The sequence below is a fragment of the Moschus berezovskii genome, chromosome 14 (genome assembly GCF_049115385.1).
Source record: "Moschus berezovskii isolate FMDL1 chromosome 14, NW_MosBer_1.0, whole genome shotgun sequence".
NCBI classification, from domain to species: Eukaryota; Metazoa; Chordata; class Mammalia; order Artiodactyla; family Moschidae; genus Moschus; species Moschus berezovskii.
Window position 1 is genome coordinate 40,707,029 of NC_142473.1, and position 26,837 is coordinate 40,733,865.

Genomic DNA, 26,837 nt, shown 5'->3' on the forward strand with positions numbered 1-26,837 from the left:
TCACTTTCACTCTTCACTTTCATGCATTGGAGAAGGAAATGGCAACCCACTCCAGTGTTCTTGCCTGGAGAATCCCAGGGACGGGGGAGCCTGGTGGGCTGCCATCTATGGGGTCACACACAGTCGGACACGACTGAAGCGACTTAGCAGCAGCAGCAAAGATACCGGATAGACCCCTTGTGTGCCAGGGATGGTTCAGCTGACCCATGGGCTTCATGTAGCTGGGATTTTTAAAAATGATTGCTGCTAGAGCCACACCCTTAACGTTTCCTAGGAGATCCTAGGAATAGGATGTCTACCTGCTCATGACTCCTTACTTATTTATTAGTTATATTAAATATTATGATAACAGTTAAAGTTTATTGAATAATTACTTTGTGCCAAACAGTGTGTTAAATGTTCCACATGGATGATATTTATTTAATTCTTACTTGAACATATCACTTAGCCTTGCTGAGCCTCACTTTTTTATCATCTAAAAAAAAATTATGTCATGATTTGTCCACTGCTCAGTGTGGGTATGAAGATTAAATTTCTTAAATATATGAAAGCTCTTTGAAAAAATTCTAATGTTTGGGGATAAAGTCTGACCATGAAACCTGAGTAAATTTAACTACATTAAACTGCATTCTTATCCACTAGAAATGTGGTTCGAGAACTGAGCATTTGACTGAGATATACTACCTCTCTGTCTGATGACCAAAAGCAATTTTACTCTAGTATATCTAATGCTTCTTTAAGAAAAAAAATTGTGGAAAAATATACATAAAATAATATTTTTTATATTAACCATTTTTCGATATACACCTCATTAGTATTAATACATCTGCAGTTTTTAGTAACCATAATCATGATCTATACTCCAAACTTTTAATCATCAACAACAGAAACACTGTGGCCATAAACAGTAACTCTCTCTATCCCCTTACCCCAAACCCCTAGAAACTTCTGTTCTGCTATTTTTCTATATGAATTTGCCTATTCTAGATACTTTATATGAATAGAATCATACAATATCGGTCCTTCTGTGTCTGGCTTATTTCACTAAGCATAATGTTTTCAAGGTCCCTCCATATTGTAGCATATATCAAAAGTCCATTCTTTCCCCACATTCTGGCTATTGTCAATAATGCTTCTGTGAGCATTGGTATGTGAATACCTGTTTGTGTCCCTGTTTTCAGTTCTTTTGAATATATATGTAAGAACGGGATTGTTGAATCATATGGGTAGTTCTATGTTTAATCTTTTGAGATACCATCAAACTGTTTTCCATAGGGGTTGTAACTTTTACATTTCCAACCAGCAATGCAATAGTGTTTCACTTTCTTTATATTCTCACCAATACTTGTTCAGTTCAGTTCAGTTCAGTCGCTCAGTCATGTCTGACTCTTTGCGACCCCATGAATCATAGCACGCCAGGCCTCCCTGTCCATCACCAACTCCCGGAGTTCACTCAAACTCATGTCCATCGAGTTGGTGATGCCATCCAGCCATCTCATTCTCTGTCATCCCCTTCTCCTCCCACCCCCAATCCCTCCCAGCATGAGTCTTTTCCAGTGAGTCAACTCTTCGCATGAGGTGGCCAAAGTATTGGAATTTCAGCTTTATCAATTTGGATGCCTTTTATTTTTTTCTTTTTTTGTCTGAAAGTACTAGCTAAAATTTCTAGCAGTGTTGTATAGCAGCAGTGAAAGTGGGTATAATTGTCCCCAATCTTAGTCAAAAAACTTTTCAGTTTTTTGCCACTGTGATGTTAGCTGTGGGTTTTTCAGAAATACCCTTTATCATGCTGATGAACTTTCCCTCTATTTCTAGTTTTCTGAGAATTTTTATCATGAAAAGATGTTGGATTTTGTCAAATGCCTTTTCTGCCTCAACTGAGATGATCATGTGGATTTTTTCCCCCATTGTTCTATTAATGTTATGTATTGCATTGATTTTTTTCATGTTGAACCACCCTTGCATTCCTGGGATAAATCCTGCTTTGTCATGGTGAATAATCCTTTTGATATGCTTTTGGATTTAATATGCTAATATTTTTTGAGGATTTTAATATTCATGCAAGATATTAATCTATATTTTTTGTGTTTTGTGATGTCTTTATCTGGCTTTGTTATCAAGGTTATATTGGCCTCATTGCCTCATAGTTAGGATGTGTTTCCTCTTCTTCAATTTTTTTGAAGATTTTGTAAGGATTAGTGTTAATTTTTCTTAAATGTTCAGTAGATTGGTGAGGCCATCTAACTGGTCCAAGAATTTTCTGTTTTAGGAGGTTTTTGATTGCTGATTTAATCTCTTTATTTGTTACAGGTTTGTTTATATTATCCATTTCTCCTTAAGTCAGTTTAGGTAATTTGTGTGTTTCAAGGAATTTTTCATTTCTTCCAGATTGTCTAATTTGTTGGTGTATAGTTGCTACCTAATACTTCTTTTTAATTCCTTTGTTTCAGTTAGCATTTATTGACCACCATTTATTTTCTAATATCTGTATCTATATATATTAATATATGTATAAATATACATATATATTCTCATTAAATTTTTATAGCAACTCTAAACCATAAGTGACATTATCTACATTTTGTTTAAGAAAAGAAACTAAAAGTCAAAGTAGATAATTAACTTTCTACACTTTCACCCCAGAAATTAGTGGAGATAGAATTTGGACTGAAGTTCTGAATTTTATACTCTTGCAGGCATGATCTAAGCATAAAGAATATTTTAAAAAGTCTAACTTTTTTTGTGTGTGTGTAAAAGATGTGATTTATATGTATGGGGTTATCAAAATGACATCTTGTGAAGCTTGCCATTTCTATCTTTTCTTGAATATTTAAAGCAGAGGCATGTAACCACTACTGATGGAATGCTTTATTAATTAAAGCCATCTACTTGAAATCAAGCTCAGCTGGTAAAGAATCCACCTGCAATGCAGGAGACCCCAGTTGGATTCCTGGGTTGGAAAGATTCCCTGGAGAAGGGATAGGCTACCCACTTCAGTATTCCTGGGCTTTCCTGGTGGCTCAACTGGTAAAGAATCCACCTTCAATGTGGGAGACCTGGGTTCGATCTTTGGGTTGGAAAGATCCCCTGGAGAAGGGAAAGACTACCCACTTCAGTATTTTGGCCTGGAGAATGTCTCAAAGAGTCAGACATGACTGAGCCACTTTTACTTTCACCTTTGGAATCAACGCATTTCTGAGATTCTTCAGATTAGTATTCTCTTTTAAATGAGTATTTAGGACCAAGAAGAAAATATATATGTTCACCTGTATAAAATAACCTAGTTTTATGGAGATTGAGATTATTTTAAATGTGCCTTTCTTCATATATGGAGGCTATATCATTGGTGAGCTCTCATTAAGTCATAAACTTTAAGTTGTTATTTTAAGTTAATTTCTTATAATGTGGATGAATTTATATTATTTCAGCCATACTCATTTATTTAATTGCTATTGTGACAAATTCCATGGTTTTCATATGATTATCTAAGAGTCTGGATGCATTTATGAAATAAGTGAAGAAATTAAGATGATCCTTGATTTTTAGCTCCTTCAAAGGTATGAAAAACAATGCAGATGCTCTTAGAAAAAATCTTGAGATCAAGACTCTCCTCATCATTGGTCTATTCTTTGATGAATAGAGGAGAAATTTAGCAGGAGAAATAAGAACATCGTGATCTCAGCAATATATACTATAATCTATGCCAATTTTTTTTTGTCCAGTTGTTCTCAGAACAAATTAAAGGTTTTGTTTTATTTTTAGGATTCTAAATATGTCATTCATTGCCTGCTAACTTTTGCTGCAATGTGGTGTGATGTCTCACAGAGATAAATTCAGATTGATTATGACATTCCCTCAGAATACAGAGGAGTTATAATATTTTGCTATTCTGAATACATTCATCCAAGCAAGATGCAGTGTGGCATGTCCAAGTCTATACTGGTGATTGTGATGGAAATATTTACATGTTGTAGCAAAAATGATGATAACTTATAAAGATAGGTTCTATCTATGAGTTATTTGGCAACTCAAATAACTCACCATCATCCTGTGATACCACCAGACCAAAAAATCTGTGAGATTAGGGATGTATAGTATTTTTCCCTTTAGTTTTGGAGGATGGAAAATGAGGCATGAGACTTTAAGCCAGTAACCAAAGAATCTTTGAGTCCTGTCTCCTAGTTTAATTTATCTTTCTTCTCTTCTCCTCCCAAACTCTTTAAATAAGTTAATATCTGAAGTTAGCATCTTAGACGGAGAAGGCAATGGCAGCCCACTCCAGTACTCTTGCCTGGAAAATCCCATGGATGGAGGAGCCTGGTGGGCTGCAGTTCATGGGGTCGCTGGGAGTCGGACACGACTGAGCGACTTCACTTTCACTTTTCACTTTCATGCATTGGAGAAGGAAATGGCAACCCACTCCAGTGTTCTTGCCTGGAGAATCCCAGGGATGGGGGAGCCTGGTGGGCTGCTGTCTATGGGGTCGCACAGAGTCGGACACGACTGAAGTGACTTAGCAGCAGCAGCAGCAGCATCTTAGATGACTGTAACCATCCCAGTCCCTGTCTTCCTAAAGAATCAAAGAAAATGGACAGATTTTTATCCATGGGAGTTTTTGCTTTTTAATAAAAATAGTTTATATTTGAATTACAGAAACTAGTATTCTTGTAGGAGGTAGCCTGTGTCTAATGGTAGCTTGTGTCTAACGTTCATGATATGAGCGCCTATTCTCCAGTGTTTATGTCTTACTAAGTTTTGGCTTCATTTCACTTTCCTTGAAAATTAAAAAATATACTTTCTCTCATTCAGGGGCTCTTGCTATGGAGCCACTTTGATTCTAGACTTGTGGCAAGTAAAACTAATGTCAGTCTAATTTTCCATAGGTTTTAAATCCTGTTTCATATTTGTTCTGTAATCATCAGGTAAAAATAATCGGTTGGAAAACCTGGAAGCCTGGAGAGGGGATTTATGTAATGGACATTATTTCCCAAATTAGCATTTAGAAGTTGTCTTCTTATACTAGAGGTAGCAGGGGCCAGATTACAGCAGTGCCTAAAACCAACCTGTCTCAACAGGCTTCATCTTCTTTTGTACAAATTTAAAGAGAATGTGTCCTCACGCAAGCATTTCAAATCCAGAGACAAATTTGAAAAAAATTGCTACAACATGTTGACTGATTTCTTGCCAAGTCAGCTGCTAAGAACTTCTTCTTGATGGACTCTTACACACAGTTAAAGGCGAGGGGGCAGGGAGAGGAAGCATGTAACTTTTTAAAAGAGGAGTTAAATCTCTCTACCTCTTAAATCCTCTCTTCTACTTTTAACCCTCAACCCTTCACCCTTATCCTCTGCCTGTCTGGCTTTTTCCTTTTTCTGTCTCTTCTTATCAGTCCCTGTAATATTCTCTGTTGCTTTAATGTATTCATTTTTACTTTTAGTACTGATACAATGATCTGGAGAAATAGCTTTCCAAAGATTATATTCAGATATACAGATTCAAACTAGCAGAAAGGTTAAAAACATTTTAAAAATATGCTTGTCAGCAGTGGAAAGAAAGCTGTTTGTAGCCAGCAGGTGAGCTGGAGAGTACTACAGGGTGTGGTAGAGATAGTAATAAATTAACTGGCAAGCCAAAAACTATATTTAAAAAATCAGCTATTTCATAGCATAGAAGCATGACAGCTATGAAAAAAGGAGTGCCCCAGGGAATTCTTTTAGAGTTTGATTTTTTTTAAATATGTTTGACATGAAAAATGTTTTAGTACAAATAAAGCAACCAGTATTAAACTTACAGGGAGGGGGTTATGGTTTAGAGTTAGTATGAATAATGCATGATATTTAAAGAAAGAACAGCTCTAAAATGTTCCAAGAGGCAACCCATGTTGATAGTTGGAATGGTGATTTTTTCCCCTATTTTTGAAGCATCATTAATTCAGCATCATTTTGTGATTTTTTTTAACCTGATAAGATATCAACCAAAGAAATACTGTTTGACTTAGATTAGGATATTCTTTCTTCAGATAATTTAGTTTAAATATCGAGAGGATCAGTAGAATTATTTAAGCGTAAAGCGACAGTCATTTACTATAAAAAATAATTTGGCCTAGTTATCTTTTTTAAAAAGCTCATGTAGCCCTGCAAACCAAAATCAACCTCATGGAAGGGGGAAAACAAGATCAGATATTTTGAACATTACTCCATAGGAGACCAGCACAATATAGTGTTAGTGAATGCATTGTAGCAGAGCTCCATATGCAATCAGAAGCCAATTGTTACTGGACTGTGTACAAGCACACACTGTGCTCAATGGTCTGATGAGGTATTATGGATATGATGCAAAAAGACTGTGTAGATTAGAAGCTAACAATTTGTTTAAAAGTGAAAGCAACTTAACATTCACTTTGGGTCAGCTGAGTAGCCCTTCATGTGGCAAACAGGATGAGTTCCAAGGAACCAGGGGCACCAGGAAGGTTCCGGTTATTAGTGTCCATGCAGAAAGAGAGACTTCATTGCTTTCTAGTTGACTACCTGTATTACTGTCATTCTTTCTACACTTTTCATTATTACATTCAGCTTTTAGTGTGGAAAAGTTCTTGCAAACAGCATGATTATTATAAATGTCCAAAATGTGTGGAGGAATAGCCTATTAAAATATAGCCTAGAGATAGTACATAACACTGCCTTTAAAATAAGTAGCTGAAGCCAAAGTGATACTCCATTAAATCACTGATAGTGTGTAATTTATCCATACATATTAATTTTGATTTCAGTTAGCACTATCACAATACATTCCTCATTACTTTCTATTGGTAACATGTGTCATGATTCTGTAGTAGTTTCCACCAAAAGTTAGTGCAGAAAACAGTCTCCTATCTTTTTGGGATACCAGGCATTTCACAGAATGTTGGCAGATAAGATTAGCTTCTCTCTTACCCCTCTCAAATTAAAGAAGTTGCATTTAAATTTTTTTCTCTAATTTTTTTTTTTTTTAATAAAGGTTAGGGTTATGGACAGTCAGTAACTCTTAATCTTTTTTGGACTGTGATACCCTGCCTTGTCTACCAAGCCAAAACATTTTGTTGTTTTAATATAAAAACCTTAATGCTTTCTCGGTGAACTGAATGTCAGCCTGGCTTTAAGATATTTTTTTACTCTTAAAAAAATGATGTATTACAAGATTTGTAATGGAGTGAACATGCTTGAATTGCACATTTAATTTTTTTAACATCACATTCATGTTTTGCCAGTTTGCCTACCAGCTATCTGTTAACAAAAAGTTCCAAGGCAGCCCTGCAAGTCTGTGCCCAACTAAGCCTTTTGTTTCTGCAGATGTTTGGGCTTAGAGCAATGTTGTAAAGCTCAGGCAATCCAAGGACCATGTTTGTACTTGTCTGCTGTGATTCCCAGTGCATTGTCTAAACCTGTATGCATTGTTCTTTCTGACAGGTGATAACTACCCCGTACAGTTCATTCCATCAACAATGGCAGCTGCTGCTGCTTCTGGACTCAGCCCTTTACAGCTCCAGGTAAGTGCCAGAAGAAAAAAATGTGGGATATGAGCCAGTACTTTAGTGGAAAACTGCTAACCAGCTGTATGCTAAATAATGGCCTGAATGTTAAATAATTTTTAAAGCATAGCCTGGAAGGATTAACACCTTATGTACTTAACCATACTGCAAATAGAAGAGAAAACTGTCAGTGTCAATATTTTTAAAGGAAAAAATGATGTCATGACTTAGTACTATATATTCTCTATCAGGTCAGTTAATGGTTTTACAATTTTTATGGTTAGTTGATATTGGGTATGTTAGCTTTTTCCTTACAACTTCATCCATTTCTCCATTCACATCCAAACTAGCTTTTACATGTAAGTATCAAAGCAGACAACATTGGATATTTTCCTTCTTGCAACTCTTAGAATAGGGAGTTGTTATTACCAAATTGCCTGAACTATTTGGTAAACTGTGAACACATTGTCCCTAAATATGTGTATCATCAGCCTCATCCTCATGCCAGGTCAAAAGACTGGGCATGGTATCTGACCAGATTCTGGATTGGTGTTCTTTATAAAGCTAAAATTGGAGAGAAAGCACTTTGGAAGCTAATTTTAAAAAATCCCTTGCACCTTATCGTCTTCATACTAAAATGGGAAGTGGAGGACTAAGTGATCTTTATACCCTTTTTGCGATGCTGTCTTAATGGGAAATTGATGTTAAATATGAGTGTATATTTTAACAAAAACAGAAAGAAAACATCATTAAAATTAATGGTTAAGCAAGCAGTATTTGAGCATTTAGGATGCAAAATATAAGATGATAACTTGAATTTCAATACATTGAACAAACAAAGATAGTTTTTTACTCTTACAATGTACTGTGATGATTTTTCAATTTTCTTAAATAATCTAGGGAATAACATCTAACTGGGCATTTTTATTTCTTCTTTGCTATTCCTTATATGACTTGAATGTAAAAAATGTACAGATATTTTATGTGAAAAATATAATTTTGAACATTCTCAGTTGAGTCTACAAATAAAGAATTTTTACAGTACTCTGAGCAGTTTTTGTCATAAGCCTCATCCAGAAAGTCTTGAAGATGCCTAGCATTATGGATCCATTATGGATGCCTAGCAGAAATAGAGATTTTGCCTCATGAAAGCAGCAGCCCTATCTCATCTAAGCCCTCACCTTCTCCACTACTAACAGGGAACTTACTGAAGCTGGAAAAAATATAAAAAGAAACCTAACTCACAGTCAGTCTAATCTATTTCTCCTTTTTCCATAGCTATGCTACTGAGTGTCTTCTTGAGTCAGAGGCAAAAATAAGAAACCAGTACCACTGTTTGATCTTATAATCAAGTTTCTGTGAAAGAAAGTATTTGGTCTTAAACCCTACTTTCTGTTCTTTGGTGTGGTCAGTACCCTGGATTTAGAAATATGTGTTCTGTTTCATGAGTTCTGACAGTATGTTTTGTCTTTTTTTTTTTTTTCTGAATATGCTACTAAACAGAAAGGTCATGTCTCCCACCCACAAATTAACCCAAGGCTAAAGGGCCTAAGTGACCGTTTGGGCAGGAGTTTGGACACCTTTGAACATGGTGGTGGCCACTCTTACAACCACAAACAGATTGAGGTATGAATGCTTACATTGGTGCTTCATTGGGTGGGGGACTGGATTGTTCAGTCATATTCTAGACTTTTTTAACAAGTGCCAAACACTCAAACACTAAAATATAACCTTTCCCTTTTTCTCATTCCTAAGGAGGCTCATTTTCACTCCTTTTCTTTCAGAGAAAAAGTCAAACTCCAAACCAGTACCTCTGAAGTAGATTGTTTATTCCTATATATTTAGGCAAATTCTTTACATTTTGAGTGCTTTCAAAACCATCTTTATTTTCCTTACCCATTTTTCTTTATGTGTGGTGCTGCATAGTAGTTTAAAAAAAAAAAAACACTTAAACATTAAAAAAAAATTCAGTTCACCATGTATCAACCCTGTAGAGTTGATAAAATATAATTCTGTTTTTATAGACAAAACAACAGAGGTTCAGAGAAGTCAAGTTATTTAACCAAGGCTACAAAATTTTCTTGGAGTCAGAGTTATTATCCAGGATTTCTAATTCTATTTCAGGTTTTCTAATTTAGTTTTCTCTGACTGAATTTGAGGTTGTGTGCCTGGGCCTGACTGGTTGTTTTTTGCCCCATAAACTTATATAGTAGCTCTTTCATATTGAACTTCCAATAAAACTCTTTGTTGTTTTTGTGGGATATTCTTACTACATGGGAGAAGATGCCTCATATAGCTCTTTTAAAAACCAAACCCCTTTCTACTATAGGGACCCAGTCCTCCTCTCTCCAATATTGTGTTTAATTCCTCTATTATATCATTGGAAAACTTCTTTAGGGCTATCAGAGGGTTGCTAGCTATCCCTCCTTAGAAGTGAGAAAGCTCAACTTCTCATTTCATTCTTCAGGACTATCAGATACTGGAGTGTTGCTAGCTATCCCTCCTTCTTAGAAGTGAGAAAGTTCACAAGAAAAAAGAAGAAAACAAGATCAAAGGACACCTTGGAAGTAGCCTAAGGAAGAGTTTGAGTTCAGAGCTTGTCACTTGCCTTCTTCCTTTCCCTTTCCCTTTGATTATAAGAAGTATACAGGGGGTTCCATCCAGACATGAAGAGGCATACTGTTAGAGTATCTGCTATCTTCTATGCAGCCAAAAGGGATTTCTTTTCTGAGGCTTCCTTTTGGATGTAGAGAAGGTGCCACATTTCTGGACGTTCTGACATCTACTGTGCTTAGGATTGCTAAACAGAGAGATAACTGGACATTAGGAACAATTCTTTCAATTAGCAAGGCTTACCTACTCAGGACAGCTAGTTTGTTAAAATTTTAAGTACTTGGAAGAATGTGAAAGCAGGTGGCCTTGGCTCAGATTCAAAACTTCCTCTCCTCTTGACTTTTATTTTCTCTTGAGGTGTTAAGTTCTATTCCATTGGCCTTCCCTCAGCCATTTTTCTACCGTTTCTCCTTTTAGCTTTTCACTTAAGTTGACATCTCTTCCCTTCACCATCACAGACCTCTGATGCTATCAAATCTGGCTTGTCCTGGGTTTCTGGAAATCATGATGTCATGTATGTGAGTGCCAGACTGTGTAGTGCTAGAGCAGTGCTGATCTAGGCGCAGAACATATGCCATGTGTCTGTCACCTTACTCAGGCTGAACCCAGAACCAGGTAAGGTGGAGGCCCTCAGCTTTGGAGGGTAAGTTTGGGTTGGTTGGAGAGTTTCCTGTTTTGTTTTTTTTTTATTCTTGCTCTGTTCTCTTGCTTCCACTTTTTGCACTTTTCCTTGCATGTCAGGAAACCATTGCTGTTTGCTTGTATGGTACACTATTTAGAAAAGATGGATCTTATTTGAAAGGCAGATTTCTCAAACTTTCTTACTATGTAACAGGTTTATTGAGAGTCCCATGAGCAGCACAGTGGACACACATATCTAAGTTGTTACAGACACTAACATTTTAAATCTTGACTAAAAGTAGAGAGAAAACTTAATATTTTGCTTTATTGATTTTAGTCTCCTTTCTTTTCTAGCTCGGGTTTTCTCCATTCCTTTAACAAACTAAAGTGTCACAGCTCTGTCAACAATTACGATCACAATAACTGGGGATACTAAGTATTACAATATGTTAATGAGTTTTATTTCTATATAGAGATTCTTAGGAAGAAAAGCCACAATGCGTGTATACCACCACCACCTCCACACACACTCTGCTGCATTGAAGAGAAGCGGTCCTCTCTACCTGATATATAGTTAATTTGCCCTTCAAAGGTTTTTCACTTCTAGCATTGTGAGCTGGGGTTATCTTAACAGTGAAGTCATACTCTGGAAGCCTGAAATTTTGTTATCACCCGAGAAAAGACAGGAGCTGACTATGGCTCAGATCATCAACTCCTTATTGCCAAATTCAGACTTAAACTGAAGAAAGTAGGGAAAACCACTAGACCATTCAGGTATTACCTAAATCAAATCCCTTAAAATTATACAGTGGAAGTGACAGATTCAAGGGATTAGATCTGATTGACAGAGTGCCTGAAAAACTATGGATGCAGGTTTGTGACATTGTAAAGCAGTGATCAAGACCATCCCCAAGAAAAAGAAATGCAAAAAGGAAAAATGGTTGTCTGAGGAGGCCTTACAAATAGCTGAGAAAAGAAGAGAAGCTAAAGGCATAGGAGAAAAGGAAAGATACCCATTTGAGTGCAGAATTCCAAACAATAGCAAGGAGAGATAAGAAAGCCTTCCTCAGTGATGAATGCAAAGAAATAGAGGAAAACAATAGAATGGGAAACTCTACAGATCTCTTCAAGAAAATTAGAGACACCAAGGGAATATTTCATACAAAGATGAGCACAATAAAGGACAGAAATGGTATAGATATAACAGAAGCAGAAGATATTAAGAAGAGGTGGCAAGAATACACAGAAGAACTTTACAAAAAAGATATTCGTGACCCAGATAACCACGATGGTGTGATCACTCACCTAGAGCCATACATCTTGGAATGTGAAGTGAAGTGGGCCTTAGAAAGCATCACTACAAACAAAGTTAGTAGAGATGATGGAATTCCAGCTGAGCTATTTCAAAGCCTAAAAGATGATGCTGTGAAAGTGTTGCACTCAGTATGCCAGAAAATCTGGAAAACTCAGCAGTGGCCACAGGACTGGAAAAGGTCAGTATTCATTTCAATCCCAAAGAAATGCAATGCCAAAGAATGTTCAAACTACTGCATAATTTCAGTCATCTCACACGCTAGCAAAGTAATGCTCAAAATTTTCCAAGCCAGGCTTCAACAGTATGTGAACCATGAACTTCCAGATGTTCAAGATGGATTTCTAAAGGCAGAGGAACCAGAGATCAAATTGCCAACATCTGATGGATCATCAAAAAAGCAAGAGAGTTCCAGAAAAATACCTACTTTTGTTTTATTGACTACACCAAAGTCTTTGTCTGTGTGGATAATAATAAACTGTGGAAAGTTCTGAAAGAGATGGGAATACTAGATAACCTGACCTGCCTCCTGAGAAATCTGTCAAGAAGCAAAAGTTAGAACCAGACATGGAACAAGGGACTGGTTCCAAATTGGGAAAGGAGTACATCAAGGCTGTATATTGTCACCCTTCTTATTTAGCTTATATACAGAGTACATCATGCAAAATGCTGGGCTGGATGAATCACAGGCTGGAATCAAGATTGCCAGGAGAAATATCAATAACCTCAGATACACAAATGACACCACCCTTAAGGCAGAAAGCGAAGAAGAACTAAAGAGTCTCTTGATGAAAGTGAAAGAGGAGAGTGAAAAAGTTGGCTTAAAACTCAACATTCAGAAAACTAAGATCATGGCAAATAGATGGGGAAACAGTGGAAGCAATGAGAGACTATTTTGGGGGGCTCCAAAATCACTGGAAATGGTGACTGCAGTCATAAAATTAAAAGATACTCCTTGGAAGAAAAGCTATGAGCAACCTAGACAGCATATTAAAAAGCAGAGACATTACTTTACCAACAAAGGTCCATCTAGTCAAAGCTATGGTTTTTCTAGTAGTCATATTTGGATGTGAGAATTGGACTATAAAGAAAGCTGAATGCCAAATAATTGATGCTTTTGAACTATGGTGTTGGAGAAGACTCTTGAGAGTCCCTTGGATTGCAAAGAGATCCAACCAGTTAATCCTAAAGGAAATTGGTCCTGAATATTCATTGGAAGGACTGATGCTGCTCCAATACTTTGGCCACGTGATGCGAAGAACTGACATATTGGAAAAGTCCCTGATGCTGGGAAAGATTGAGGGTGGGAGGAGAAGGGTATGACAGAGGATGAGATCGTTGGATGGCATCACCGACACGATGGACATGAGTTTGAGTAGGCTCTGGGAGTGGTGATGGATAGGGAAGCCGGGCCTGCTGCAGTCCATGGGGTCACGGAGTCAGACACACGACTGAGTGACTAAACTGAGAGAAAAGATATTTGGAAAGATCCTTTTTACATTAGCAGAAAGACACAGGAAAGTTTTTTCTTTTTTTTGTTTACTCCATGCTGATCTAAGGCTGGTTCGCTGGTTTTCTCTGCCTCAGGGGCACAATATTAGGAGAGAGAAGAATGCTATTTTTAGTTGAACAGTTCAGCAGATGGAGTCATGAATGCTCATATATCTGAAGGTTGAGGGGCTTGAACCATTAATTTTGATAATGTATTTAACCCTGGGAACAATCAGAAACTGTAACTCTAAGGTTACAGTGCTTTTGACCTTTAGAGAACAGAGGGCACTTGCTACAGTAAACAATATATTATATTGCTACTTATTCTGAGTCTCTACTGGTATAAATTTCAGGACCAGTTGCCATTTGCTTTCCTCAGCTATGTTAGCATTGGTCCTTCAAGTAAGTCAAAAGGTAGTGGTGGCGGGGGGTGGGGGTGGGGAGAACCGGTATGATGCAGTCATGTAAATATGGCCTTTAAATAGCTAAAATGTTGGATTATTTCTGAAGAAACATTGTCTCAGAAATAAGCTCAGAATGACTTTTTTTGATGAAAAATTGATTTTAGTGTATTGATTCATTTTTTGTGGTTACTTTCAATATGATAGGTACCTAAGGTAATTTTGTTTTGTTTTTTAATTAGACATAAGGTTGCCTCATAGTTGTAGTTTATATTAAATACAATTTAGTGCCATATCATGCGAAGTGGTAGACCTGTCTCATACCTTCTTATTAAATGATGCATGCTTCTTTTAGTAAATACGCAGTTAAATATCACACAGTTTAAGAATTTCTAATTAAAATATCTCCACATGTCAGCATATTGGTAATGTATTATTTTAATCCATTTATTTTGTTTATGAAACAGTGACATATGTTTAGATTGTGAAATATATGAGCCTTAAAAATCACTTTATTGAAGAAAATTAATTCCTACAATACTGTCTCCGTAATGTGTTCACTCACCCAGTCAGTCACTGGCGGCACTGCCAGTCTTAATGTAGGGTAGACACACTTACCGGTTTTATCTGCAAAACAGACTTGTAAAGAAGCAATAGCAGTTCTTTTTCTTAGTTCCAAACGATAGGGTTTTCTTCCTCTACTTTTTAAAAAAATTCATTAATTCTAACCCGTCCCCCCAAAACACTTTCAGTTGCTTTAAAAACAAAACAAAACAATGAAGAATGGAACTGAGTTATGTATAAGCGATTCTGAGAGACCAATCAAAATTAAAAACAAGCTAGTTACCTTTTCAAAGTTAGACATAGTAATTTGTTTGTCAGCAGGGAGACGTTTGGGTCAGCCCTGAAATAAAGTGACTGTCAGCAGTTATTCCTACAAGACAAGTAATTTCACTCAATGTATTACTGACAGATTGCTCACTTCTCTGAATCACCAGAGAAAACAAACTTAATATTGTTACAGGCAGAGTTTCTGTCTTCATTAGCCTCAGAGAATGATTTTTACCTAGCATTCAAAGCCTACCAAGCTTTAGTTGGAACATATTTTAACCAGCGAGTTCTTATAATGATAGTATGTTTGGGTGGTAGCCTGAATGAAAGCAAGTAAATATGAAAATTAGAAAAATCAATATAAATATATTTTCACTTTTATTTGATGGACATTATATGTAGTTCTGGAAAGATTTGAGGAAAGCAGTATAATTAGAGCTGTAAAACACTAGAAAAACCCATCAACCATAAGTTATTCTTAAATGAAACTATTAAAGTCTTGCAAAGTTTGCAAAGATGGAGGAGAACAATTGAATTTTTGCAAAAGTGAATAGAAACACATATTTTATTTAAATGATATTGTCAATTTTCATGCTACAAATGGAAAGTGAAGAAGTGCCTATCAACATTGAGAATGTTCCATTTCTGTTTTAGTTCCAGCCTGAATCTTTATGATATTATATTTAGATGTTCTTCTCTGGCTCATACCCTGCCTTCTTATTTGAAATCATAAACATGCCTCAGTTCTGTGGAGGAATGAGAGAGTGAGTTAGCTGGACTAGGTGGGCTTTGGAGGTTGTGATTTCTAATAGAGAGATGAATGAAGAGTTGATTAGAGTGACCTATTACTAGCTACCTAATAGAAAAAAAGTAATGCACTGATTCAAAGCTTGTTCTGAGGATACCAAGCAGGGGGTTGTGCTTTGAGGAGAAATGCTTGCTTTTCTCATAATCAGCCTTCTCTCACCCAAATTGACTTTAAAAGCATGAAGGAATCTGGAAGGACCATTATAGGTGTGATTAGATGAGCTATGGATTAATAGAATAAACTCCATTTTGGAAGCAGAATCTTGAATGAGAGTTTCTGCTATTACTTTCTATGTTGTCCTGTACTGTTCTCAAATTGCCTTTTTTTTTCAGTTTGTTCCTTGTAAAAAAGGGATAATATTTTTTCTCAGGGTTACTGTGAATATAAAATGGATTAACAATGCTTGTATAAATTTCCACAAAAAATCATTATCAAGATAGGAAAAAAACTTTCCAACCTCCCAAATAAGCAGTCAGTTCTACTCTAGCTTTGCTGCCTAAGTGTTTCTGATGGGTGGCTCTGATCTACCAGAATGTGTCACTGAATTCAGGGATTTTTGTTTCTTTTGTTTAACGTTGAATCCTCAGTGTTGCCTGTGACTGTATTTGGTAAAATGATTAAATTAACGAATTTCCTTTTTGGTGGTCATCTGCGATTTAATCTTCTTTGGATTTTTTTCTTTTTTTTTTTGCAGGGAGAGGGGGATATGTTCAGCCAAGTGCTCTGTCTTTAGAGGCATATTCTCATATAAACAAGTTTTCATTTCTAGGTAGGTTTCTTACAAAAAGTGGCAGGTGTTAAGTGAGTCTTGGTGAAAGTTAAAGAAATATAGGTAAATCAGAGAAGGATGCAAAATATGAAGACATTCCCTAGTGTTTGGAAATATGACTTGTCATTGTATTCAAGAATAAGATTATACCTACCCACAAATTAAAACATTAGGTAAACTAGATTTTCTCTTAAAAATTTGATTTTCAGTTGATTTTAAAATAATATCTAAAAGTTGAGAGCATAACTCTTCTCACTAAGTTCTTTTAATTACTATGTTTTAAGTCATTTAATTGATGGGCTATTTGGCTGTACTCACAGAGATAGTTTAGTAGGAGCCCAGGACCTTGGAATTACAAAACCAGTAATTACAAAACCAGTTCGGTTCTGTTTCTTAGTGTAGCATTTCCACCAACATTCATTTAGCTCCAGCCTTACTAATTAATCCACACAAGGAACTCCCAGTATGTGAATACTTGTATTTAAATAGACTGCTTGTAACATGCAGTGGTCTCTAAAATAGTGACAGGTATTTCTATTCCTGTTTTTACCAAACTGGAGTTTTGAAGTATTGTTTGGTTGGCATCATGTATCTGTATGTTTATGAGTTATAATGAGCTATCTTGGAATTAAGAGAGAAGATGTGATTAAGAACATAGGGGAGGGTTTGAAAGCAAAGTATTCTAGTATTTTAAAAAATGCTTCACTCCAGTTTCCAACCATAGAAGAAGTCAGGATATGCAACATTTATGAAATTTAAATCAGAAAAAGATATGGTGGGTAACAGAACAGACTGAGCAGAATGGAAACATTTTTAACCCACTTTATTCAAGCATGATTGACATACAAAAAGCTGAACATATTTAATATATACAACTGGATGAGTTTGGAGATAAGTATATATCCATGAATACATAACACAATCTATGCCATAAATATATCCATTTATCTCCAAAAGTTTCCTCCCACCATTATTATTATTATTATATGATAAGAACATTATTAGATAAGTGATAAGAGCATTTAACATAAGATCTACCCTCTTAGCAAGTTTTTAAGTGTACAATACAGTATTATTAACTATGGGCTTCAAGTTATACAGTAGATATCTAGGACTTATTTATTTTGCATAACTGAAATTTTGTGCTCTTTGACTAATACTTGCTGTTTCCACTATCTCATCCCCTGGCAATCACTATTCTACTCTCTGATTCTATGAATTTGACTATTTTAGATTCCTCATATAATTGGCATCACATAGTAATTGTCTTCTGTGTCTGAGTTATTTAAATTAGCATGTCTTCCAAGTTTATCCATATTATTGCAAGTGGCAGGATGTCTTCCTCCTTTTTTTTAAGGCTAAATAATATTACATTTTATGTACATATTACATTTTCTTTATCCATTCATCCATCACTAGATATTTAGGTTGCTTTTATGCCTTTGCTATTGTGAATAATGCTGCAACGAACCTGAGAAGGCAAATACCTCTTTAAACTCTTGATTTAAATTCCTTTGGAGATATATCTAAAAGTTTCAGATCTTTTTTACATTTAAGACTTCCTTTTCAAGGTTTTTCTTTTTGTATGGTTTAAGATAAAAGTTCAGTTTCATTATTTTGCTCATGGATATTCAGTTTTCCCAATGCCATTTACTGAAGAGACTATCCTTTCCCCATTGGGTATTCTCTTTACCATTGTTGAAAATCATTTGACTGTAATTTGTGCAGGCTCATCTCTGGTCTGTTTTTTCTGCTTCATTGGTCTATATATCCATTGTTTGCCAGTATCATTTTTTGATTCTTATAGCTTTGAGATATATTTTGAAATTAGGAGCTTTGTTCTTGTTCAAGTTTGCTTTGGATATTTGAAGTCTTTTGTGGATGCGTGTGATTTTAGAATTTTTTTTTCTTTCTGTAAACAATTTCATTGATACTTTGTTAGGAATTGCATTGCATCTATAGATAACTTTGAATAATGTGTACATTTTAGCAATTTTAGTTTTTCTAACCCAAAAGTATTTTTAAGTGCTATTTTAATGAAAAGGAACTGAGAAGCTACATGGAGTTGGATGGATTCCCATCATAGATGCGCCCCAGTAGAGGAATAAAACTTCTGATCAGTATATCTAGTGCATATTCACTGCTGTCCTGCCAGTCCTTCCTTCTGTTTTACTTGTAGAAACATTCATATGCTACAGGTATGTATGTTTGTGCAAATGCATATCAAATGAAAATTCAAGGAATATTTATAGTGATTTAAAGTCTCTCCTTACTGACTTGAAACCATCTTGCTTTAATTTGCCTGTTCTAGATTATTAGGGTTAGGTTATTAATCACATTTTAGATCTTTCAATCCCAAAGGCACTATTAATGAATTCTTTTCTCAATTAAATATAAACAAACAAGTACTCAGCACCTACTATGTACTAAATATCCACTGTGCCAGTTGCTGTATGGATAAAAAGTTATATACTTTCTTCTTTCTTTCCTCTCATAATTGGTGACATCAGTACAGCCATCTTGAGTCACATTGAGAAGAATTAATGTAAACATTACTGTTTCTAGCTTTATAAATACCAATTCCTTTATATGTATATAGTCATTTAATCCTGGTTTGGCTAAGTACTTGCATTTCTTTTTAACAGACAAAAATGGAGGAAAAATAAAGCCAAATTTATTTCCCCAGGCCTTTACCCTCTTGGTCATTTGAGGAAGCAAAACCTTAAATGAAAAAAATCTTAATTTCCAGTACACTGAGTTCATTTCTTACTGTGTGTTCCTCTTATAGCACCCTCTATAATACCTATAAACAACCTTTGATGTAATAATATTAATTAACCTAGACTATGATCCTTGGTACTTTATCAGGAATTTTCCTAATGCTGTTTAGTCTGGAGTAGAATGAACTAAAAATAATGGATGATAGATATGTATACAGATTTTATTGCTTAAAATATATCCTAGTGTTGACCATCTCAAACCCTCCAAAGTACAAACATACAGTGCTCATTTGAAGCCGGTTTGAAATAGTTGCTTTTAATTTAGAAAGTCAATTTGGGGGATATTTATCAGGTTTTCACTAGTTCACTTATTCACTTGAATTAAATAACTAGTGAAGTATTATTACATCTTTTCTTTTAAAATCCTTATTACTTGAAATTACACCTGTTAGCTTTGAATGACTGACAGTGACATAAATCTTACTGTCTCTTGGAATTGTATCAAAATATTTTTTAAAAAGGAAGCTTATAAATGATTGTGCTCAGGAAATTTGTAAAAGTTTTTGTGAAAATTAAAACAAATTTACTTGTTCAGTTATTTAACAATATTTATTTAGTGGCCAGGTACTATTCTAGACCAGAGGTCCTCAACTGGAGGCAATGTTGCCCCCTAGAGTTCAGTTGATCATATCTGGAGACATTTTTGATTGTTATAACTTGGGATGGGTATGGAGATGCTATTAGCATCTAGTGGGTAGAGGCCAGGGATGCTGCTGAATACCTTTCAGTACATAGGTCAGCACCCTCAACAAGGAAATATCCAGCCCAAACTATCAGTAGTGCTGAGGCTGAGAAAACTTATATAAAATGAAGTCCTTGTCTGATGTAGTTTACATGCTAGTTGGGGAAAGAGAAAATAGAGGAAGAATATTTAGTAAAGAGTTGGGATGCTGGGCTGGATGAAGCACAAGATGGAATCAAGATTGCTGGGAGAAACATCAATAACCTCAGATATGCAGATGACATCACCCTTATGGAAGAAAGCAGAGAACTAAAGAGTCTCTTGATGAAAATGAAAGAGGAGAGTGAAAAGTTGGCTTAAAACTCAACATTCAGAAAACTAAGATAATGGCATCCCGGCCCATCATTCATAGCAAAAAGATGGGGAAACAATAGAAACGGTGACAGACTTTATTTTGGGGAGCTCCAAAATCACTGCAGATGGTGACTGCTGCCATGAAATTAAAATATGCTTGCTCCTTAGAAGAAAAGCTATGACCCACCTAGACTGCATATTAAAAAGCCGAGACATTACTTTGCCAACAAAGGTCCGTCTAGTCAAAGCTATGGTTTTTCCAGTAGTCATGTATGGATGTGAGACTTGGACCATAAAGAAAGCTGAATGCCGGAAAATTAATGCTTTTGAACTGTGATGTTGGAGAAGACACTTGAGAGTCCCTTGGACTGCAAGGAGATCCAACCAGTCAGTCCTATGGGAAATCAGTCCCGAATATTCATTGGAAGAACTGATGCCAAAGCTGAAACTCCAATACTTTGGCCACCTGATGCAAAGAACTGACTCATTGGAAAAGTCCCTGATGCTGGGAAAGATTGAGGGCAGGAGGAGAAGGGGACGACAGAGGATGAGATGGTTGGACGGCTTCACCAACTCGATGGACGTGAGTTTGAGTAGGCTCTGGGAGTTGGTGGTGGACAGGGAAGCCTGGCCTGCTGCAGTCCATGGAGTCGCAAAGAATTAGACACGACTGAGCGACTGAACTGAACTGAACTGGGATTGCAAATCTTACTCGTCTTAACAGAAATATCCCACCTACCTGTGTACCTATCGACCTGGACATATATTGGCAGATTTAAAGGATTGAGACCAATATGATTGGTTTTAGTTCTTCGCTTCACTTGGATCTTCAGAACTAAGACTTTTACTCTAATCAGGCACTTCTGCCTAGAGCAGTCACAATTCTCAACCTTATTTTTTCAGTTGTTTAAGCACGCCATATACTCTGGTTTTTGGTAAAGGAATATTATTTTTTACTATAATAGTATATAAATCTGTCTTTCAGAATGAAGTAAATATGAAATTTGGTGAGGACATGGGAGCTGTTCATTAGTTTTTATAGGATGCTATTTGTTGAGGTCCCACAGGATGAGTGGAATCACTCTTGGCAGAGAACCTGTATTTGATGTGTAGATTGGATATTATAAAGGAGCCTAACTATAAAAACAAAATTAGACAAAACAGACTCAAGAACAGTATGAATATTATATATATGTATATATGTATACATATATGTACAGTTATACATAATGCATAATATTTTATATTTGAATAAGCAATTTATATTTAGACTTTATAATAAATTATACTTTGATATTACCCCATATTTTAGAAGAAAAAAGTGAGGCTCAGATGGGTTAAGTGACTTGGACAAGATTACTTACCTATTAAACAAAATAGGGTTATAATGCATTGTTTAAGTGCATTTTAAAATTTATTTCCTGACCAGGATTCTTTGCTTAAAACTCTGCTGTATGTAGGTATGTAGGAAGCACAGTCATTTAGAAGTTTTCCTGCACAGCTTATTCTCCTCTTATTATAATATCTAATTGAATTCAAAGTAATGTAATTAAATTATAAAAGGAAAAAATTCAAAGCCAACATCACATTTTTGGGATCTCAAAGAGTTCAGGTATTTTCCAAATTTGTAGTTAACTGTCCAGAAGAAATTTTAAGCCTACTAGAATTAACAAAGATAGCTATCATGAAATACATCTTATTCTTAGCTTTCTTTGGAGGAGAATGCTTATCTGTTTTGCTGAATGCTGAGTTCTTTTCTTTTGAGAGTTTCTAGGCCTGTCTTATAATTTCAAAGTTTTGATGAGTCTCCTGGAGTAGCTGGGGAGTGTGTCCTTGCCCATCCCTTGCCTGTGCTGCCCTCTGAGCGTGTTCAGCAGGTTGCATGCCAGCAGATGAAGCAGATGTTTGACCATACTGGAATGGAGCGCCTGCTGCATCAGGAGCTGGGGATTCCTCTTGACATCTGGACGTTGTTGGGTCGGGATGCCAGCCTCAGGGCAGGAGGCTGCGGGAGCTGTGGGGCAGAGAGCACAGAGTCTTTGCTGCTCTTTAAGCGATTAGTGCACTGAAGCAGCAATAATGTTGAATTATCGCTTGGCTGCTTTCTTCTCAGGAATCTTGGGACAATAGAAGAGTCAGGAAGGAGCATTTACAGTAAAGTCATGTTCAGAGAGACAAGACTAATTATAGAGTATTAAAGAGCTTTATTTTAAAATGATGTAATTTACAAATAGCCTTGGACAGTGTATGCAACTTTTTTAGAACCATAAACCCTGTAGTTTTAAAGAGACTTTTCTAATTTCAAATGACTAGTATAAAACTATTCTTTCAGCAATTTTCTAGTTTTAGAAAGTCAGGTCAAGTTGTGCCACTTAAGATACATCGGCTAAAAAGAGAAAGTATACTAATGCCTTTAGCTGCTGGGGAAAAAGTTCTCTAGCTTGAGGGGAAGAGAGACTTTAGGTTAGAGATTGACTGAATTATGCACTGGCTTTTCCAGTTTCACTTTATCACACTGAAAACTGGTCTGTATTTGCTACCCAGAGCTGTAACCATCTGTTACACCAATTTTCTTTATGATATGTGTTATTTAAGCACAATGGATGTGGAAATGGGTAGTTTAAAATGTATTTTGCGATGAACAGTTGTCACATTATGTTGCTTTTCCTCTTATAATTTTTCATTAGTGAGACCTCTGGGCTCAAAGAAGCCTTCTTATAAACAGATTATGGCCATTTGTGTTCACAGTAATATATTGGAGAAGAATGCTATGTTGCTCTCACTTAACCTCTCGTATTCTAAGGGGGTTATATTTAATTAACACTGGTGAGAGGCTGACCTGAGAGGCTGTAGAAAGTGATTGAACTGCATTTTCTAAGCTCTGCTCTAGTCAGCTGGGAAAGCAAAAAAATTAGAAAGTACTATTTTCTGAAATTCCTTCAAACTAAGCTGTATTTCAACGGGCCATTTAATGCTCAAATGGACAAAGGTATTACTTCAGTCATTGAATTGTATCAAGCTCCTTCTCAGAGGTCCAGTTTAAACACTCTATAGGAAAAGTGGTTTAGCATCACATTCTCAATGGATTATTGCTTGATCTGCTTAAAAATAAAAAAGCGAATCATTTTTTTAAAAGGAAAGAGAAACAGTCACTGTCAGTAAATGGAATGGAGCATGTGCCCCAACCAGTCCTCAGTGCACTGAGATTGCCCTCCAGAGTTTCAGTTCAGTTCGGTTCAGTTCAGTCACTCAGTTGTGTCTGACTCTCCGTGACCCCATGAATCACAGCACGCCAGGCCTCCCTGTCCATCACCAACTCCCGGAGTACACTCAAACTCATGTCCACAGAGTCGGTGATGCCATCCAGCCATCTCATTCTCTGTCATCCCTGTCTCCTCCCGCCCCCAACCTTTCCCAGCATCAGAGTCTTTTCCAGTGAGTCAACTCGTCTCTTGAGGTGGCCAAAGTTTAGGGGATCCTTAAACCACATAGAAAGATACACCTCTGTAACGTGCTCACTGCTCAGGACATCTTCCTCACATCCTAGGAAGTGTTTGTTCCAGGGCCCATGGGGTAGTCCCTGAATAATGAATGCATAGTTATATCATTGGCTTAGACATAGTACAGCAGAGTGAGAGCAAGAATGAGGAGTTTACTGAGAAAGTAGAGGCCTAGATCTGACCAATTTGGGTTGAAATCCTCCACTTTCCCACACTTTTCCATCCATTTATCAATGGTTTTAATAAAGAGTCTTTGCTGAGTTGCAGAATAAAGTAGTAGTATATAATTCATCTATATCCAACCATATTATTCCTGATTGCATTTTCTGACTATGAAACTCTTAACACCAAATACCAATATACCTCACTGTGAAAAGGAAAATGACATATATCATCAGGTGATGATATGCCACTGTGTGTTTGAATAGCATGCTCACTCTTTATTTAGTAGCTAGCTTGTTCTGTGACATGCTGTCTGTCTATACAATAGTAAATGGCTTGGAGGTTTCAAAAAATCAGTTCCATAGGACCTCTTCAGTTAAAAGAATGATGTGACCATGAGCCAATGTCCTCTGAAACTCAGTCTCCTCAGCTATGAAATGGGGATAATGATACCTCCCATATCGCAAGGATTAAATGAAGTAACACGAGTCAATCAGCTAGGACAATGTCTACTACATGGAAAATACTCAATATTAACACCGTTTCTCTCTGCATCCTTATACTTGTATCTCTCTTATTAATCCATTAATTCAACATATTTTTAAAGCATGTACTGTGTACTTTAGGTACTCTATTAGGCAAACAAGCTAAACAAGTTCCTGCCCTCTTATAGCCTGGGGATGAAAGCAATTAAATGAGCAATACTTAAAAGGGATACAAACAGGTAAGATATAGCTGATCATTTGGTATGTGTGTAGACAAATATACTCATTTATTGGTTGATCAAGCTAGTTGTGTATAGATTCTTTGAAATATTTTTGTCCTAATGCCTATGCCTGATGAGCACACCAGACTTCAAAAAGCACGAGGCATAGTGCAGTGCTCTTTTAGCAAGAAACCAATTAAGTTGGTCAAGAAGCAATTAAGGTATTTTAAACTGGACTTGCCACTATTTGGAAAAAGTGCCACAATATTGAAAGAAAAGCCTTCACAAGTAGACAAAGAGATTGAAAAATGGCATAATTTTCAGAGCTATAAAGGCCTTCAGAGGCTTAAAGACCAGATCCTAACTCTACTACTGGTTCCATGAGCTTGAGCTAATTAATATTTCTATACCCAGATTCTGGGCTTCCCCAGTGGCTCAGACGGTGAAAAGTCTGCCTGCAATGCAGGAGACCGGATTCAATCCCTGGGTCAGGAAGATCCCCTGGAGAAGGAAATGGCAACCCACACTAGTATTGTTGCCTGGAAAAATCCCATGGATGGAGAAGCCTGGCGAGCTACAGTCCATAGGGTTACAAAGAGTCGGACATGACTAATTGACTAACACTTTCATACCAGATTCTATTAAGTGGATTAGGAATGATATCTATCTTCATTGGGCAGTTGTGAGAAATAAATAAGAAAATGTTTGTCAAAAATGCTTCACACACTGTCGAGTGGTCTTCCCTGGTGGCTCAGTGGTAAAGAATCCGTCTGCCAGTGCAGGAGATGTAGGTTTGGTCCCAGGGTCAGGAAGATCCCCTGGAGAAGGAAATGGCAACCCAACCCAATATTCTTGCCTGGGAAAATCCCATGGACAGAGAAGCCTGGAGGGCTACAGTTCTTAGGGTCACAGAAGAGTTGGACATGACTTAGCAACTGAACAACAACACACTGTCAAGTATCATGTGAATCTTTTGGTTTTTGCAGAGACTGAAGCCTAGAGAGATAGATTAACCTGGCCAAAGCTACATAGCTTGTAAGTGGCCTGAGTTACAGTGTGTAGAATTGTGAGGCAAGAGCATGAAGAGCTAAATTTTATGACTTCCAAATAAATTTTGCATGAATAACTGAAATTAAACATATGGTCAAGAGGATAATCCAGCTCATGCTTCCACTTGTTCTCAGAGGGGGCAGAGGATGAGATGGTTAGGTAGCATCACTCAATGGACATAAATTTGAGCAAACTCTGGGAGATAGTGGAGGACAGAGGAGCCTGGTGGCCTACAGTCCATGGGGTCACAAAAGAGTCAGACATGACTTAGAGACTAAACAACAACAACAATTCTTTAAAAAAACAAAATAAGGTATATTAAATATAAGACTCTCTAACAGTACAGGTAGTAGTGACAAGGTTAGAATAAAACTTATATAAACATGAAAAAGGATTAACTATAATTAATTCACTCATACATTAATTCCCCATGCATAAATGCTAAGTCACTTTTCAGTCTTGTCTGACTCTTTGTGACCCTATGGACTATATATAGCCCACCAGGCTTCTCTGTTCATGGGATTCTCCAGGCAAGAATATTGGAGTGGGTTTGCCATTTCCTTCTCCAGGGGATCTTCCCACCCAGGGGTCAAACCCATGTCTCTGCTGTCTTCTGCTTGGCAGGTGGGTTCTCTACTACCAGCACCACCTGGGAAGCCTATTTCTAATATATTTATTAACTGCCTACTGTGTAGTAAGCTCTCTTTTCTATTTGGGGGATATTAAAATGGATAGAACTTGATCCTTGTCCACAGAGGGCCTACAATCTGGTAAACAATGTGATAACTGTTAAAGAATATGTGCTTCCAGAATAAAAATGCTATGGGAGGAGAAAGTGTTAAGCTCTACCTGGAGAAGTATTGGCAATCTTTATGGATGAGATGATGTTAAAATGAATCTTGAGAGGAAAGTAGAAATTCACTAGGTTTATGGGAGAGGCATTCAGAGTGGTAGAGATACAGAGGAGAAAAAAAGCACTCCAGACAAAAAGCAGTCTGCCTGTTGGTGTAGAAGCACTAGATAGCATGGCACATTCAGAAAACAACAAATGGTCTGGCACAGGCTGAGTGTATGAGAGCAATAGGAGGTGAGGCTGGAAAGGTAAGCAAGGGGTCAGATCACAAAGTGCCTTTTACACCACACTTGGGAATTTGCAATGCATGTGGTAGACATGATTTTATTCACACCGTAAATGGTAAAGTGGTATAAGGTATAGAGAACAACTTTATGATGTGATATTCCTCTATTAA

At 36.7% G+C, this 26,837-nt stretch overlaps 1 protein-coding gene across 32 annotated transcripts in view; it reads left to right on the plus strand.

Annotated features, from left to right (window-relative positions):
* Positions 1-26,837, plus strand: part of SOX6 (SRY-box transcription factor 6) — a 734,686-nt gene that overhangs the window by 589,882 nt on the left and 117,967 nt on the right. For 24 of the 32 annotated variants that reach the window (XM_088843068.1, XM_055423307.2, XM_055423317.2 and 21 more), the window contains 2 exons: positions 7,446-7,525; positions 9,011-9,133. In XM_088843068.1, coding sequence (XP_088699194.1) covers positions 7,446-7,525; positions 9,011-9,133 — 203 coding nt within the window. The remainder of the gene's footprint in view (positions 1-7,445; positions 7,526-9,010; positions 9,134-26,837) is intronic. The other 8 variants (XM_055423326.2, XM_055423311.2, XM_055423324.2 and 5 more) reach the window with 1 other exon arrangement.